At 39.2% G+C, this 19,158-nt stretch overlaps 1 protein-coding gene across 3 annotated transcripts in view; it reads right to left on the minus strand.

Moving 5' to 3' along the window:
- PLXNA4 (plexin A4) overlaps positions 1-19,158 on the minus strand; it is a 965,210-nt gene that overhangs the window by 777,752 nt on the left and 168,300 nt on the right. For all 3 annotated transcript variants that reach the window (XM_082255302.1, XM_082255301.1, XM_082255300.1), the window contains one exon: positions 7,343-7,525. In XM_082255302.1, coding sequence (XP_082111428.1) covers positions 7,343-7,525 — 183 coding nt within the window. The remainder of the gene's footprint in view (positions 1-7,342; positions 7,526-19,158) is intronic.

Raw genomic sequence — 19,158 nt, forward strand, 5'->3', positions numbered from 1 at the left:
TGCAAAAGCAGATCATTTAATATGAAATCCAGTATTCAACATTCTAAACACCCTTTCCTGGTTCAGACTGCCTCAACTATGACATGAGTAAAGGTGGCCAAAAATGGATCGAAATTGTGTGGCCATTGCAGTTAGACAATGATCTACTGATTAATTTCTGTTGAACCACCTTGTCAGATAAAAGCCGCTCAATCAGCGCTGCAGGCAATAACCTGCAGCGTTTATCTGTATATTCTGACAGCAAGGGAGTTTCCCTGCTGTCAGAATACTATAGCACAGTGAGGAGGATTCTCCCATTCACCACGAATATTTGGATAAGGAAGATGTTTCAGAACCATGTATGGCCAGGGTGGGCACTCTGTGGCCTTTTTTATTTTTAATTCTTCCACAGGTGTGACAACTTCCTAACAATGGAGTTAACTAATAATAATCCTGCATAGCTTTCTTTACTCTTTTGCTTCAAGAATGAGTTCGCTTTAAACTAAAAAGTGTTAGTTGCCATTCCTTGGAGACCTTATACCCAAACAGAGACCCAACTTTTTTTTTTCCCTTCCCAGTATTTGTTTATTAGAGATTCACAAGGATATATAATACAAAAATACACAGAGAGGTATGTTATACATGACGATTTCACATGAAATCAATACAATCACTCGGCAGGGACACAATAAATTAAATAATAAACAAGTAGTTATAAGGGGGGCTTCACGGTTAAAGGCAGTAAGTGCTGTGTATCTTTCCATGAAGAAACATCATGTATTCCCACACAGATTCTAGCATTGTGGAGAGCCAGATGGGTAGAATTTAGAAACTCAAAAACAGGGTAAATACCAGCGGGAAAATACTTTCTGGTACATTTACCAGTGGGTTACATAACTGGAAGATTTATATGTGGGGAGTAGTACTTTTCACCATTAGTGCTCAGAGAATGACTGGTATAATTCTGATTCCCATTTAAGCATGATATTCGATTTACAAAAGGTTTTGTCGTCAATAAGCAATGCATAGAACAGGGTTATGCCCTTATGTTGATGTAGAGCAGGGGTCTCAAACTGGTGGCCCTCCAGCTGTTGCAGAACCACAACTCCCATGAGGCATTGAAAGCCTGACAGTTACAAGAATGACTAGCATAGACAGAGGAATGATGGGACTTGCAGTTCTGCAACAGCTTGGAGGGCTGCCAGTCTGGGACCCCTGATGTAGTGTCACAACCAGTAGTTTTTATTTGGCCATCATTTTTGTAAAGGCCTACCTCAAAACAGATTTTGATCTGCAAAATGTTTCCATTCTCTACATAAAATGCCTTTGAGTAAGGTGTGTACTGGAAAGATTTATTTTTTTAACATATTTTTATTGAAAATTATCGAATACAAAAAGATACACTGATATTAAACAATCTACAACTACTGTTAGTTTCAATGGTGTAGGAAAACAGTAAGAGCGTACTCTACAATAAAGGTAAAACCAAGTGTTAAGAGTCACAAACAAAATAATTGCAGAATGTAGCGAGGAAGGTAAGCCGACCCCTATGTCACCCGGACACCCCCCATTGGAGCAAACCCTGTCCGGATGAAGAGGAGGCCACTGACCTGCATAACGTAAAAACATATGTGAGAAGGAAAACAACCCAATATTAGGGAGACCAAATCCAACTTTTTAAATGCTGCATCCTACACTAGGTGGTATTTTACTGTTGTGGAAGCCAACCAACTATGCAGTATAAAGCTACATACTGTCAGATTTAAAGGACTATAGTGTTTAGGACTGTATGATCATTTGACCTGAGGTCTCTGGGAATAATTTAAATTGGGGGAGGCTGAGGCTTTCTTTGGTGAGAGTGCACTAATTCTTTAAAGAGCACAATATTCCACACAGGCAAGAGGAGTTATATGTTAAAGCTTTACTTGTAGCACAACCATTAGTGAATTTGTTATGTAGTTCTCTTCTAGTTCTGAAAAACCTCACAGTCATACTTTACTTCGCAATAAAACATTTTTAGATAACCACTTAGAAGTCTGAAGTGGAGGAAAAAGTGATTTTGTCTGGCAAAGTAGAAACAACTCATGCAGTACTTCTGTTTTAATTAATATTTTCCTGACATAATATTATAACATTATAACCAAGACCAAATACACATGTAAGACCTATCAATAATTGCCACCCATAACACAGCCATCATGATAATAAAAGGGCACACAATGGTATTTATACATACAAACTGAGTGCACTATCTTCACTATGAATCCATATTGGAAAAAACACAAACGGGAAGGTTGGGGCAAGCATGGGGATTTTAATGGTACCGTCCTCAGACCAATAATATTCAAGTAAGAACTAATTAAATTGTATAAAAAGTATTTCAAAATTTTATTACAGGAAATTACATAGACAGACCAGGTACACAAAAAATACAATAAAACCGTATATGTGTATACAGTGTTGTGAACCAAAAATGATTGTAATCGATTCACAAACTACACCAGTAGATTCATAACACAGAAAGATAGTGATTACCTTGATGCCCTTGGCTACTTTGGTTAAGCGGTGGCTACTGTTTTTATAAGGTAGGGACTTTTTGGCTGCACATTACAATAAACAAAAAAATAATTGGATACACATATCTTTGTGATATTTATTTGGATTTATGTTGGTTCAAAATGTCAATGAATTGAATATTTGTTTACTTTTTGCTTATTTTGTTTTCTTTTTGTATCTTAGTATATGTATGTTTTTCCAATACTGCACCTTCCCACACCCCTGAGAAGTGGGTTTCCGCGAAACATATCGGGTATCATGGGAATGACAGCAATTATATCTACCTGACTCAACAATCGAGCCAGTTAGGGTATCTTTCCGTGTTATGAATCTACTGGTGTAGTTTATGAATCGATTACAATCATTTTTGGTTCACACCACTGTATACACATACAGTAAACCCCCGCTCCATCGCGGTTCAGTTTTTGCGGTCCCGGTATATTGCGTTTTTTTTTTGTAATGTTATTTTACTATATAAATCATTAAAAATTAAATATTTTTGTGTTTTCCATAGCTCTTGCTATTTCTCTCAGTATCTTTTAGGTGTTTAAATGAGTTTCTATTGTTTTAAAAGTGTGTTTAAAGACCTTAAAATGCTTTTACACGTACAGTGACAGTAAAAAAAACATGCCTACAATGCATTTTAATAGGGTTTTTCTATTTCGCGGATTTTCACTTTTCGCGGCTGGGTCCGGAACGTTACCCCCGCAATGGATGGGGGTTTACTGTATACTGTTTTATTGTATTTTTTGTGTACCTGGTCTGTCTATGCAATTTCCTGTAAAAAAAATTTGAAATACTTTTTATACAATTTAATTAGTTCTTACTTGAATATTATTGGCCTGAGGACGGTACCATTAAAATCCCCATGCTTGGCCCCCCATTAACTCTTTGTGTTTTTTCTAGTTTCTTGGGATGTAGGTACCTATATGTAATTTGAACAATTTTGGCCTGAGCTCTTTTAATACTTAGGAATCCATATTGATTTGCTGTTGAAATAAAAACATAGCTCTGGTGTGTGCTTTTTCTTTAGTATCATAGAAGCGACATTGGCTGGAAAAAGAAAAACTCATGTACACAAGGAAAGAAACTGCAGATATAATGAAACAAACTTCCTTTCTTTTCTTTCTTATTTGTGAAGCAGGAAAAATACCCATTACGACAGGAAGTAGCTCATTAGACAGCAGGTCCCTTTTTATTACAGTGGTTATGACAATTTGTCCTAAAAGTAGGTCAAAAATAAATCAGAGACATCCAACTCTGTGGTGTACAAGGAGCCATTTGCACAGTTATTTATATGCTTTTGTTTGGGCATGGCAAGCAATTTCTTGTTCAAATGTTCCCCTTCTGAAATCACATGCTGTTTATAAGTAATATGCATACACTGTCTTCCATGTTTCTGTGACGGTTCTATGCTTTTCTAATGCTGGATTAACAAGCAGATACTGTACATAATGCTTTGCTGCAGTCAGGTGACTCTCATACATCACTCTGCCATTTATTCTGTTATCCATGCACTGTATTCAAATTAAAACTTGGAAGTTTAATGACTATGCTAATTAACGTAGCTTTGGTTCTATCTATGAAGTCAATATGTTAACGGTAATGCTCTAGGCAGATAAATGAAAAAATAATCCATGTAATAATTGTATCTCTTGCTTAGGTAATAATTAATTGGTAGAATGCAGTAAGATGACCTCACATCATTTATTCTATCTGTCATCTACAGCTTGCCCCGCATATCGTAGTCTGATTGTACATTCTCTGTACAATCTACTTTACATTCACCAGCAACTATGTACTTGTTCAAGGGTAAATCTAATGGGAAACTGAACTCTAATACCTGTGCCCAAAAAAGGCAGGCAGAGGAAAAAGGAGTAGTTACCTGTATTGCCTATGGTCTCCTTGCAGCTGATTTTTCCACATTACTAACATAACTTGTCTTGTTCTGCAATGTGTCACTATGTGAGGGCAGCCATGTTGGCAGAGGCAGGGATGTGCTTTCTCACATCAAAGCCTCCAAGCAACAAGAACAGTGAGCAACATAGCAATAACATCTCTAAATCTTATTCCAAATCTACTCAGACTAATATCTTAGATCTCAGTCTGCAGATGAACAGGTGTGAGGCTGCCACGGCGCATCCATATGAAGAGGAATTCAAGACTTAGGCCGGATTCACACCTATGCATTTTTTTAGAGCATTTTCAGTTTTGCAGAAACACACTACAGTCCATTTAATATGGTTTTCTGTGGGTCACATTCACATCTCTGTATTTTATAGAAAGGGTCAGGATTTTGTTTCTGGTTTTTGGTTCCATAGATTTCAATCAATCAAAAAAGTGTATTGAAAAACACAAAAATGCACCTGGAATATGCAAACTCCAACCTGCATAGGAGTGAACCAGGCCTGAGGCCTCATGCACATCATAGTGCAGAGAGGTCAGTTTTAATGCACCTGCTTTGCAAGGGCACGAAAAAAAAAAAAAAAACAATTGTTCTCTATGTGCCCTGTTCACACCACAACATTGGTATCACGTGTCTGTGCAGGAATCTGCAATGTGTATGCAGTTTTCTGCACGGGAAAAAAACTGACATGACATCAACATTGGTGTGAATAGTGCACATAACAGATGCGCATGAAAACCGATGTCAACGTGCATAAGAACTGATGTCCACGTGCATGAAAACTGATGTGGAATTGATATCTCTGCAAGTGAAATCTGTGCGGCTTTCCCATCAGTTTTGATGCACATATGTTGTGGACTATCCCTTAAAGGTATATTTTTCAGGAGACTGTTTAGAGACAAGTAACATTTCTAAATATTCCCTGGAACAAAGCAAATCTTCACTTTCTGAGTTCAGTTCCATTTTAAAAATGTATTCTAATCAGTCATGTAGATACGGCTGTCTCAAGTCAGGAGTCGTGTTTGACTTGTTTGTGCGGCTTTGTTAGCGCTCGTTCACACCTTTTGCTGCATTGCAATGCAGAGGGTACTGTGCGGTGTGGTATGGCCAGACCAGCGCATTCATGTTTTGCTAATACTGGCGCATTGTACTGTTACTTTATTACTATTAATTTTATTATTAAAATCAACTTTATCAAAATGTCACAAAGTGACCCATAACCCATACTTTGCTAAAAAAAAAGAAGTACTTTTTTTCAGTACACACCGCCTGCACACTAACGCAACGCAGTGATGTGAACTGGTCTTATTGGAGAGGGAATTTTGCCTTGTCTTGTGGTGGAGGTGTAGTGGGACATTGCTGGAATAGTCGCCCAGTGCAGTCTCACCACACCTGGTGTGAACGGACCTTTAAGTGGGGTACACACTAGTGGAAAATCTGCCGGAAATTCCCGTCCGAGGTAAAATCGTACGATTTTCAGGTAGTGTGCCGATGCTGACATTTTCAACGAAAAAAAACAGAGGGACAAAAACCAACATTTTTATCGTCCGTCCCCAGCACGTTTAAAGGGTATTCAGTACGTCCGCGAAAAATCGGATACGGAAGACTGTGCATGATCTGTAGTTGCTGATGACCCGGAAGTCTAGGAACAAAAGTCCCAAAAAAAAAAAGAAAATCGGATGAGAAATTTCGTGAACATTATGCACTGTCAACTAAAAACGGTTATGACTGCTGAGCAGGAGAGAGATAAATCGAAGGATATTTCGTCTGATTTTCATCAAGTGTGTAGGAACCTTTAGTCTGTCTTTACTCATGTCTCTTCTGTTCTGTGCTTGTGGCCCCTGCCCTTACCAGCCAAGGCTGATGCATCTGAGTCTATTCTGTCTTTGACACTTTAGCCTATGTATGTTCCTGCATATGTGCTAGGCTATTTTATCTTGTATTTTTGATTTGACCTGTTTTGGCTATTGATTCTGTTCCTGTCAGACGGTCTGGATTGGTTTTTAGCTTCTGATCCAGTTGATAGGTTTGTGCTGACTTCAGGTTCTGATCCTGTTTATCTCTTTGTGCTGGCCACTGCTTTTGATCCTCTTTGTGTTTGTTGCTCCTTGATACAACTCTGTCTGCTAGTACAGACACCCTGTCTGTCCTTTTCTGGCTGTCTGTCTGTGGTTGTTCAGCTTGGCAATCTCAAGGGTTATATAGAGGGAATTGTCCAGGCACATATGACCATCTGTACATTCAACAGCTCTGGTGAAGGCCAGGAGCCCCTGGTTCTTGCAATCGGGTATACTCTATTCTCTCTCCCCCGATCCTGTTTCTGCTCTCGTTCATGTCTGCCCCTTCTGCAGATTTCTGTTTCTGCTCTTCCCTTAATTTCTACTATGCTCCAAGTTTTTTAGCCCCAGGAGCTCCCAAAATAACTATAGATTGGCCAGCAGAACCCTGTTACCCGTGACACACTGTATGGGTTTGTTGGCAAAAAAACTGTACAGTAAAACTGTTATATATGTAGCCAAGTTTAAACTAATAATACACACAGCTCTAAATATATTCTAAATGCACGCTTCTGTGTTGTCGACAAACAAAATTCTGATTCATTTCTAAATTTAAATTCCCAGTTGATATAAGAAACTTTTTTATAAAAGTTTATTATAGTTCTTTAAACCACACAGCCAAAAAAATAAAAAAACACCAGGATAGAATATTGTCAACACATTATGACACGGTTGCCAGTCATATATATGACAAGTTATGGCAGCAAGTTAGCTATTTCTAAAACAAGGCTACCATTCAAACCATAAGTAGAAAACGGGAATAATAATCTGGTCAACTGTAATTTCTACTATATAATACTACAATACAGAAACTGACTGGAAAAAGCGGTAACCATGTTCCTACCTTTTTGAGCTTGCCACTCTTGGTCCCCACAAATGCCAGGGAATGATTTTTGTAGACATAGGCGATAACGGAAGTCATTCTGTCCCGATCCTCGGTGAAGACAGGGTACCCTCTCACCATTTCCGATACTCCCAAGGGGGCGTTCATGTCCAAACCACAGAAATCATCAGCAATTGTTATGAGCTGTGGGAAACATACAACAGTATTGTTAATAAGCTATAGAATGTTTGTTATATAGGAATGAACAGAGGATTTCAATTCAAAGAACCCAAATTCCATATTTTAATATTTAATAAGATTATTTTAAAAAAGTTATTACTTATTGAATATTATTTATAGCTAATAAAAATAAAAAATGCTAATGTCTCCATGACAACATATCATCAAATACGGGTAACAAATAAAACTAAAAAGCTAAAAATTAAAAATGTAAATAAAATAGGAAAATTCCCACAAAGTTCAAAGAATTCAATCCAATGAGTGATCAATAGTGGATCAAGAGTGTAGCACAAATTGCTAAATAAGGTGTGCTGTAATCCAAACTTCCACCCAGTGAAAGCATGCAAAGCTTACCAGAAGGAATTGACCATCCGTTCCAGAGAGGTCAATTTTAGCATAATGTATAAATATATAATCAGTCTCTCTTATGAGCATCAGATCATCACAGGCAGCTATAGTACACCCTCACTGCAAAGCTACTCTGCATGTCTGCCTCTTGTTCATCCTCGGCAGGTCCCTGAACAGATCCATGTCTAGGGTGCTGGCCAGGCTGCCCTTACTCAAGATGGCCACGACCAGAAATGCTAGTTTTTTGTTTTTTTTTTTAAAGTGATTTCTCAGCAAAAAAAAGCATGGAGACATGGATGCATGAGTGAGTTTGTTTTGAATATTAAATTAAATGAATTAAATAGCATTTTTGGTTTCTGGCGCTCAGATGCAGTGTACTTCCGCTTTAAAGAGTAAAAAAACATTCCTTTCTGGGTGATCTTTGTACATTACAAGGATTTAACCACTTGCCTACTGTGCACTTAAACACCCTTCCCATCCAGGCCAATTTTCAGCTTTCAGCGCTCTCACACTTTGACAATTGCGCGGTCATGCTACACTGTACCCATATGAAATTTGTATCATTTTTTTCACACAAATAGAGCTTTCTTTTGGTGGTATTTAATCATCTCTGGGTTTTTTATTTTTTACAAAAAAAAAAAAAAGAATAAAGACAGAAAATTTTGAAAAAAAAAAAAGTTTTTCTTATTTTCTGCGAGTAAATTTTGAAAATAAATTTTTCTCCTTCACTGATGTACGCTGATGAGGCGGCACTGATGGGCACTGATAGGCTGCACTGATGGGCACTGATGAGGTGGCACTTATGGGCACTGATGAGGTGGCACTTATGGGCACTGATGAGGTGGCACTTACGGGCACTGATGAGGTGGCACTTACGGGCACTGATGAGGAGGTACTAATATGCCGCACTGATGAGCACTGATAGGCGGCATTGATAGGCGGCACTGATAGGTGGCACTGATGAGCACTGATAGGCGGCACTGCTGGGCACTGAGAGGTGGCACTGAGAGGTGGCACTGCTGGGCACTGAGAGGCGGCACTGATGGGCGGCACTGATAGGCGGCACTGATGGGCACTGGCGGATGGCACTGATGGACACTGACGGGTGGCACTGATGAGCACTGATGAGCACTGATGGGCAGCACCATCAGTGCCCACACTCAGTGCCCATAGTGCTGCCAGTCAGTGCTCATCAGTGCCTAGATGAGCAGGCACTGATGGGCACTGACTGGCAGCACTATGGGCACTGATTGTGGGCATTGATGGGGGGCACTGAGGCGGGCACTGTGGGCACTGATGGGGGGGGCAATTTGTGTATTTTTTTTACCTTTAGTAATCAGGGCACTGGTGATAAGTGCCCTGATTACATTGCTGTGTGTCCCCGGTGCTGTGAGGCTCCCCCTCCTTCCTCACACTGCAGGCTCTGTGTGAGGAAGGAGCGCCGGCGATGAGAGATGATCTCATATGTTTACATATGAGATCATCTCTCATTGGACGGCTTGATCACGTGGTGAATGGCCGCTGTGATTGGCCATTCACCACGATCTGTGACCGGCTGTGTCCAAGGGACACGGCCAACACAGATTCTCCCCATTGCGCGCTCGCGGGAGCGCGCGGGGAGAGTCTTTCTGGGAGGCCGTTTAAAAACGGCCTCCCAAAAATTCAAGTCCGCGCCGCAGCCGTATATAGGCTGTAGCGCGGATGGCAGGAAGTTAAAACAAACTTTGTTGCAGAGTCCTATCTTTTGTTTTTCTGTTTTTACCATGTGGTAAGTGAATCTAATGGGAGTGTTTTCATAAATATCAATCAGCTGCTGCACCTCCAGGGATCTAATGAGGAAAATTGCAGGGTCTGCTTCCCTTTAGACGTGATTTCCAATTTTGAGTATAATTACATTTTTGTTACAGGGGAATGCCTGCTATCTGACTTGTATTTTAGTGTAGACTTCTGGGGAAAATCAATGAGTCAATCACACAAGCAGTAAAGAAGTAAAAAAGAACAATCTATTGCATATTAGTGGCCAACAAAGTACTTGTTGCCAGTTTACAGTACTACAAAGCAAACCAAAGTCTTAGAAGATCGTTAACCATAATAAATATGGTATGGTATATTCTGATAACTGTAAATAGATAATATACATATTTATAGTATTCCATGTAGGGATTACTTCTTTTCTCTCCCATAAACCTTTTTTATATTGTTTTCCGCATAAAATGAATAAATATATTGCATGTGCCTCAAATATTTATCAGAATACAATACTGATTCTAAAAGTAAAGTTAAACACCTGGAAATGGACAGCGATTGTAAAATGCAGGTGAAAAGCAGGTTTACATTTTACAATGTACTTTTGGAATGTTATAAAATACGAAAACCGAAGCTTAGAAGTAATGTAATAATACTCATAAAAACTAAGAGTCAAAGTTAAATTAGAGTAAATATGTCCCGTAATGTGTAAAGTGAACATAAAATATAGACTCTATGGCTGCCTTGAAATGCACCTCCATGATCATCCATTTTTTATGAATTACTTACAAAGTAGGGGGGAAGGCATGAAAGGAGTGTAGCAGTGCCAAATGCTACAAGAAATTGAAAGCCAGTCACAGTGTTAGCATATGTCAACTTACAAAGGGTGAATCTACAAGTAGACATGGAATTTTCATTGTATTCAATCTATAACCATATTATGTCCTATATGTGGTCCTGAAGTAACATGTGGTGCTGAACTCCCTCATTTGTACCTTGGGGTAAGTGATCAGCGAATTCCAAGCTTTGAAATACTTGTCTCGTCTGAAAACCTCTACCTTATATAATTTGCAATGCTTATGGCACGTAAATATTTTTATATACAGTATTTATGCATGTATGTGCTGTATTTATACAGTGTGCTGTATGGGCAGCACAGAGGTTAGGTGGTTAACACCTCTCTCTGGCAGCACTAATGTCATTGGTTCAAATCCCAACCACGACACTACCTGCCTGGAGTTTGAATGTTCTCCCTGTGCCTGTGCAGTTTTCCTCCCACACTCCAAAGGCATGCTGGTTAATTGGCCCTAGTGTGTGTGTGTGTGTGTGTGTGTGTGTGTATATGAATGTGAGTTAGGGACCTTAGATTGTAAGCTCCTTGAGGGCAGGGACTGATGTGAATGTACTATATATTACCAAAAGTATTGGGGCACCTGCCTTTACAGGCATATGAACTTTATTAGCATCCCAGTCTTAGTCTGTAGGGTTCAATATTGAGTTGGCCCACCTTTTGCAGTTATAACAACTTCAACTTTTCTGGGAAGGCTGTCTACAAGGTTTAGTAGTGTGTCTATGGGAATGTTTGACCATTCTTCCAGAAGCGTATTTGTGAGGTCAGGCACTGAAGTTGGAGAGAAGGCCTGGCTCGCAGTCTCCCTTCTTATTCATTCCAAAGGTGTTCTATTGGGTTGAGGTCAGGACTTTGTGCAGGCCAGACAAGTTCCTCCACCCCAAATTTCCTCATCCATGTCTTTATGGGCCTTGCCTTCTGCACTGGTGCAGTCATGTTGGAACCAGAAGGGGCCATCCCCAAACTGTTCCCGCAATTTGTCTTGGCATTCTGACACCTTAAGAGTTCCCTTCACTGGAACTAAGGGGCCAAGCCCAACCCCTGAAAAACAACCCCAAACCATATTTCTATCTTCCACTAAACGATTTGGACCAGTGCACAAACCAAGATCCATAAAGACATGGATGAGCAAGTTTGGGGTGGAGGAACCTGACTGGCCTGCATATAGTCCTGACCTCAACCTGATAGAACACCTTTGGGATGAATTACAGCGCAGACTGCGAGCCAGGCCTTCTCTCCAACATTCAACAGCCTGACCTCACAAATGTGCTTCTGGAAGAATGGTCAAACGTTGTGGACTGCCCTTCCAGATAGTTGAAGCTGTTATAGCTGCAAAGGGTGGGCCAACTCAATATTGAACCCTACAGACTAAGACTGAGATGCCATTAAAGTTCATGTGTGTGTTAAAAGCAGGCATCCCAATACTTTTGGTAATATAGTGTACGCAAAGCACTGTGTAAATTGACGGCGCTATATAAGACCTGTAATAAATAAATATATTTTTGATTGTTTAACTCTTTCCTTACCCTTCTTTTGTTTCAAGGTTTATATCTTACTATGCCCTACTAACCGTCAGCTGGAAGAGCATACGGGGTCTTATAGAGCTGGAAGAATCAGTTGTCCCAGTGGTTCTGTAATCTCTCCTAAAGCCTGAAAGCTGAAATTAGTAGGTATAGTTACTTCAGCACCAACTGACAGTCACTTCTGCCACTAATTTTTATCCTTTTATTTTGTAACTTTTTTTTTTTTTTAAATAATAATGTTTTTTTTTTGTTTTCTGCTTGCATGTACAGAAAATAATAATCATCAGTACAAAGTGTAAGAAATATTTGTCATACATCAGCAAAGAATTGCAAGTACAAGGTAATTAACTTGGTTAACCCCCTTAGCGGTAGCCCCGAGTCATGCTAGGATCGGTATCCCCGAGTCACGCTCGGGGTAGATGTGCAGAGCCTGCAGCAGGGTTCCTTACCTTCTCCTGGCAATCCAGCGATGATCTCCCATTGCTGTGATCGCCGCCGAGATCCCCGCCGCGCCGTCCGTCGCTCTGATGACTTCCTGGTTCCTTTCCCTGCAGCAGCAATGGTGCATGGGAGCGGAACTGGGAGGGATATTCAAATGTTGCACCAACACAAACACATAAAATGGAGGTGATACAATTTTAATTATAGAATATAGATTATAATTACAAATAATTATAATTATTTGTAATAATAATTATAAATTATACTTATTATAATTATATAAGTATTACAATTATATAAGTATATATTATACTTATTATAATTATACAAGTATAATTATACTTATTATACTTATTATAATTATATAAGTATTATAATTATATAAGTATATATTATACTTATTATAATTATATAAGTATAATTATACTTCTTATAAATATTATAAATTATTACACATAATTATAATTACATATATAGATTATAATTCATGCGTTTGTGTTTCAAATTTATCACATCTGGGATGTCTACTAGAGTCTTGTTTTGGTCAGGTTTAAGTCAGTAATTACTAAGAATTGTAGGCCTACAATACATAACGCCAAATTTCCATGCAAAAAATTGTACCGCTTTTGGTACATAATTCCTGATATAATCATACCGCCAGGGAGGTTAAGGTAGGAAGAAAGGTTACATATACAATCAAGGAGAAACAGAGAAGGGAATAAAAATGGTGGCGTTCATGCACTTGTAAATAGATGAGCTGATAGGTGAATACTACTAATACCTATGAATGCCCCCTTGCTCTTCGTGGTCAAGCGGTTGGGTGGAGTGCTCCAGAATACAGGTGTTGTTGGAGGTAAGAATTATGGTATGTATTAAAGTTTAATGCATTTAGGGTGTTGCAACCATAGTGCCCAGTTTTTGTAAAAGTTATCTTCTGTTAAATGCGCTTTGGAGAAGAGAAACTCCATATGACAATGATCATTAACCACTTAAGCCCCGGAGGATTTTCCTGCTAAACGACCAGGGGGTATTTTGCGATTCGGCACTGCGTGATTTTAACGGACAATTGCGCGGTCGTGCGACGCTGTACCTAAACGAATTTGACGTCCTTTTTTTCCCACAAACAGAGCTTTCTTTTGGTGGTATTTGATCACCTGTGCGATTTTTACTTTTTGCGCTATAAACAAAAAAAGAGCGTACATTTTGCAAAAACAACAATATTTTTCACATTTTTTTATATGAAATTCCCCAAAAAAAATGTAAAAATTTAAAATTTAACATTTTCGGCCAATTTGTTTTATGCTACATATGTTTGGTAAAAAAATCGCAAAAAGCATATTTTTATTGGTTTGCGCAAAAGTTATCGCGTTTACTAACAAAGGGAAAGATTTTTGTCATTTTTGGTGTTTTTTTTTTAACGCGTAATGGCGGCGATCTGCGATTTTTTTTGCGGTACTGCGACATTGGGGCGGACAGATCGGACCCTTGACTGACATTTTTGACACTTTTGGGGTTACCAGTGACATTTCTACAGTAATCGGTCTTATACATATGCACTGTTACTGTAAAAATACACTGGTAGTGAAGGGGTTAACTTTATTTGGGAGGGAGGGGCTGTGTGTGTCCCTAGGGGCGTGCTTTCTACTGTGATTGGCTGTGGCTTGAGCTGTAAGGACACTGATCAACGGATCTACATAGTAGATCTGTGTGATCAGTGTCTTTACACCGAGGAGAATGACAGGCAGCTTGTTTACACTAGCTGCCTGCCTTTCTCCCTCTCCCCCGACGATCGCCGAGTGACCGGCGGACATCGGGTCCGCCAGTCACACGCGCGGGGGGGTCCGTGACCGCGCGGGAGCGCGCCTCCGCGGGCGCACGCTCGCTCCCCAGAGCCTCACAGGCTAGCGACGTAGACTCTGCCTTTGAGGGGCTGACTGCCGCAGTAAATATACTGTGAGCAGTCGGCAAGTGGTTAAGGGCGTTTACCAACGTAGTGACAGATGGGGGAGATGGGTTTTTCCAAGCCCTAGCAAGAACAAGGCGTGCTGCAATGAGTATATGGTGTACAATTTGTCAGGCCATGGCTGAGGATTGAGACCGAAGAGAGCCAGTTGTGGGATGAGACAGCGTGTGATGTTAGTTACATTAGCTTATTTTGTAACTTTTATCACTTTTTACCTTGTGCTAAATTATCTTAATAAGCAAATCTGTTAACACTAAAATCAGACACTTTATAATAATACGTAACATTTCTCAGCTGGGTTTCTAAAACATCTCGCTGAACTAAAAAATACCCTCTTAGGTTCTTTTTATTCATAAATTGCATTTGTTTAATTTCGAGCTATAACAATATGTCTCATGATAGATTTATTTCTTATGAAACCCAAACAAGGTTTACATCAAACAATAATTCTTTTAGGTTGTAAAAAATCCTGTTGGTTTATCAAATTATTCAGTCCCTGGCTGCAATGCTACTATGTGTATAACAGGTCAAACAAAACATGGACTAACCTTTACAAAACTCGAAGAACTGAGATGCCATAAACCGCACATTACTACAAGAAGATGCACGTGTTCCCATTGCAAGAATAGACCACTCCCCAATGCACTGAACAGACAACAGCTTTTACAGTTATTCTATGTGCAGGAGAAGGTGTTCGAGCTGAAGAATGGTTCGTCTTTTGGGAGTTTGCTGTCATTTGATTTCAAGAAATAAATAAATCAAAAGGCTGGTGGAATGCTTGTGGTATGGCAGCCTTCGAGGGCAGAATACTAACAACATTGCCTTGGGATGCACAACCTGGGATATTAATGCCGTAAGAACGTAGAGTTGATATGCAGCTCATTCTGCTTGTCTGAACTACCTTTGATACATTTGTTCATAATGGTTTCAGGGGCACCTCATCTATCACTTCTACAGGTGACCATAGATACAGAGATTAGCCACAACATGAAAAGTTCACCTATTCCCGAATCAAAAAAATAGAAAGAAAAGTTTACTTAACTTAATGGGTAACGAAGAAGAAAAAAAGTTTACGGTTAAGGATTAAGTATTAAAAGGCAACATAACTTTTGTTAAAAAATGTATCTAATATACAGTTTATCACTGCTATAAAAGCATTTTTACCTTTTTTGTTTCATCTGCATTCAGCTAGGATTTTATAGGACTGGCAAAAAAAAATGATGGCTTCCTTTGTATAAGGGCATTCTGTGTATGGTGGAGGTACAATACATCCTGTACATCGATTGCTGCTCATGTGATTGCTGTTTCCATTTTTTTTTTTTCTTACCACAATGCTGGTAATCAAGGTACAATAAAAAGAATATCTCATTTGGTTCTTAGGCAGAAGGAAGTGGCAGAAGTGGAAGTGGCAGAAGTGGAGGTGGCTACAAAGTATGGCGAGAAGACAGACGCAGCAACTCATATTGTGCCTGTGTTTTTCACAGTGGCATCAGGAGTTAAGAGCTATGCCAGCTTAAGGCCTCTTTCACACGGGCACTCCGTTTTTGTCGTCCGTTCAGTCACTTTTTTTTTTTTTTTACGGACACCGATGACAATTGTGTCATCCGGTCCGTATGTCTGCATATCATCCCATCCGTTTGTGGATGATATACAGACATAATGTATGTCAATGGGATTGCGGATGTCAGCGGATGACACCGCTAAAATCTGATTTTGCGTCCTTTCCGTTTAACGGAAGAAAAATAGGGTTCTGTTACGTTCCAAAAAACGGAACAGAACTGAAAGGACGAAAATCGGATGTCAGCGGATGGTCATCCGCTGACATCCGCAATCCCATTGACATGAATTATGTCCATATATCGTCCGCAAACGGATGGGGTGATATACGGACATACGGTCATACAGAACGCCCGTGTGAAAGAGGCCTTACTGGCAATAACCATAAGTTATTTGTATTGCCAGGAATACTGGCAGCACTGAAAAGAGGCAACTGCAGCCACTGCCAATAGTGCAGACCCACTTAACGGAGAGTTTACTTATACACATTAACCAGTTCTGGACCGGAAGGATTTGCCCCTTAAAGACCAGGTCATTTTTTGCGATTTGGCACTGCGTTATTTTAACAGAAACGATGTACCGAAATAAAATTGATGTCCTTTTTTTCCCCCACAAATAGAGCTTTCCTTTTGTTGTATTTGATCATCTGTGCGATTTTTATTTTTTGTGCTATAAACAAAAAAAGAGCAACATTTCTCAAAAAAATAAAATAAAAAAAAATAACAATATTTTTAAAATTCTGCTATATAACATTTCCAAAAAAAAAAAAAAAAATTAAAAACCAAAAATTTTCATCCTTGTAGGCCAATTTGTATTCTGCTACATATTTTTGGTAAAAAAACAAAAACAAAAACAAAACACAATAAACGTATTTTGATTGGTTTGTGCAATAGTTATCTCATCTACAATTTAGGGGAAAGATTTATGTCATTTTTATTTACTTATTTATTTATTTATTTACTAGTAATGATGGCGATCTGCGATTTTAAGTGAGACTGCGACATTTTGGCGGAAAGATCGGACTTCTAACTGACATTTTTGACTTTTTTTGGGAGGGATCAGTGACATTACTGCATTAATCAGTGCTAAAAATATGCACCGTTACTGTAATAATGACACTAGCAGGAAAGGGGTTAACCTAGGGGTGATCAAAGAGTTAAGTGTGAGCCTAGGGGAGTGTTTACTAACTGTATGGGGGTTGGGCTTGTGAAATGATCACAGAGACCTGTGATCCTATATAGAAGGATCACAGGCGCTCTGTGATCATTTCAGAGAGAAGAACGGTCAGCTGTGTTTACAACAGCTGACCATACTGCTCTCTCAGCTGGGAGCGATCGCGGGTACCCGGTGGCAATCGCAGACCCATGCTCCCCTGCACCACGCAACGTAGGGCTACTTTGGTTTACCCAGGAGAGGCAGCCTGCTGCAGTAAATCTGCGGCGGGCGGTCCTTAATAAAGAGAAGTCTCTTTCCGAATCTAGCTAAAGATCCTAATGAATGATAAAGGGGGAGGTTTTTGGCACCTGAAATATGTTGTTTTTTTTTTTTTTTATGTGAACCTTTAGACTTCATGCACACTAACATTTTTTTAAGTTCCTAGAAGCTATTATGAGCATTGTTTTCTGCTCCTAGATGCTAATAGTGTTATTATATGCGTCCATGCACACTATTTCATGCTAGAAGCATTTTTCCAGCTTTGGAATTTTGGGGCAGAAAAAAAATAGTTTTTGTAGAGTTTTTGGGAGCTAAAAGTTCCTAAACACTTCTAAATGCTACTAAAATGCTTTTAACAGCTTTTTTCAAGCGAGTTTTTTTTTTTTTTTCGCTTATGTACTGCAAAAAAGCTAATACAACTCTAACACTCCTAAAAGCTACTAAAATGCTACTACAAGCTGGCACAAAAATGCTATTATCAGCTGGGTTTTTTTCCTAGCGTTCTTTGAGCTTATAAAAAAAACACTAATTTGCGTGGAGCCTTAAAGTGTTTTGGACACTTTTAGGCCTCATGCACACTGGATGTTATAAAAACACCAGCAGCGCTAGCTGTAGATTGCCACGTTAACAACCGGGTTTTGCCACATTTTGCCGCATTTTTTGAATTAGTCTTTTCCGCATTTGAATTTTATAGCAAATTATACTCCCACAAAAGCTTGAGGCTCAAAAACACTCATAAATGCTGGATAACCCCAGTTTCAGTGTTTTTTACAGCTGTAAAACTCCTCTTCGAATGCAATAGTTCTGGGCAGGGAGTTTCCAGCCTAAAAATGTCCCTGCCAAAAAACACTGATAAAAGCCTATGTGTGCATGGACACATAAGATAACATGCTGGGGAGTTTAATGGCTGTAGAAAAAAAATGCACGACGCCCAAAACAGCCGCTGTAAAAACGCCCAGTGTGCATTGGGATTTTGGTGTGACACTCCTGTAGGTCTATGCTTTCAGTGATTTCTATAATCATAATAAGGCAGTAACAGGATTCTGGTAGAGCTTCTATCAGCAATTCTAATGATTGATCATGAACATTGGTTTTCCCCAAACAACAGATTCTTCTTTCCACATGCTATCACATATACTGTATCTTGCTATCAAATCAAATGTCAATACAACCATACCTGTACTCTAAATATGTTCTCAGTGTCGGTATCTTGCCACTAGTAGTTTTCACAGCCATTTGTCAAGAACTAATGTGGATACAGCAGCTGTCCTAACTTTCACCAATGTGGCCCTTACTGCAGATAGAAAGCAGCACTAAGATCCTGGCACCAGAGCTGCAATTGTAGCCTGTTTCTAATATTTGATTTGATTGATTGATTGAGGCATTAGAACTACTTTATGGTGAAAATAATTTCTCAGCTCACCATCCAGTTCCTACCCTATACCATCCATTACCCCATCCATACCGGGCCTATTTTGGCACTCCTCTCCTACATGTAAAAAATCATTGTTTTTAGAAAATGAATCAGAACTCCCAAAAATGATATACATCTTTTTTTAGCAGAAACCCTAGGGAAAAAAATGGCAGTTGTTGCAACTTTATCTCACACGGTATTTGAGCAGCAACTTTTCAAACGCGTTTTTTTTTTTGGGAAAAAAATGGTTTCATGAAAAAAAGAAAAAAAACGAAACACTAAACACTAAAGTTAGCCCAATTTTTTTGTATAATGTGAAAG

Source organism: Pelophylax lessonae (genome assembly GCF_965119305.1).
Source record: "Pelophylax lessonae genome assembly, chromosome: 4".
In the NCBI taxonomy this organism is placed as follows: domain Eukaryota; kingdom Metazoa; phylum Chordata; class Amphibia; order Anura; family Ranidae; genus Pelophylax; species Pelophylax lessonae.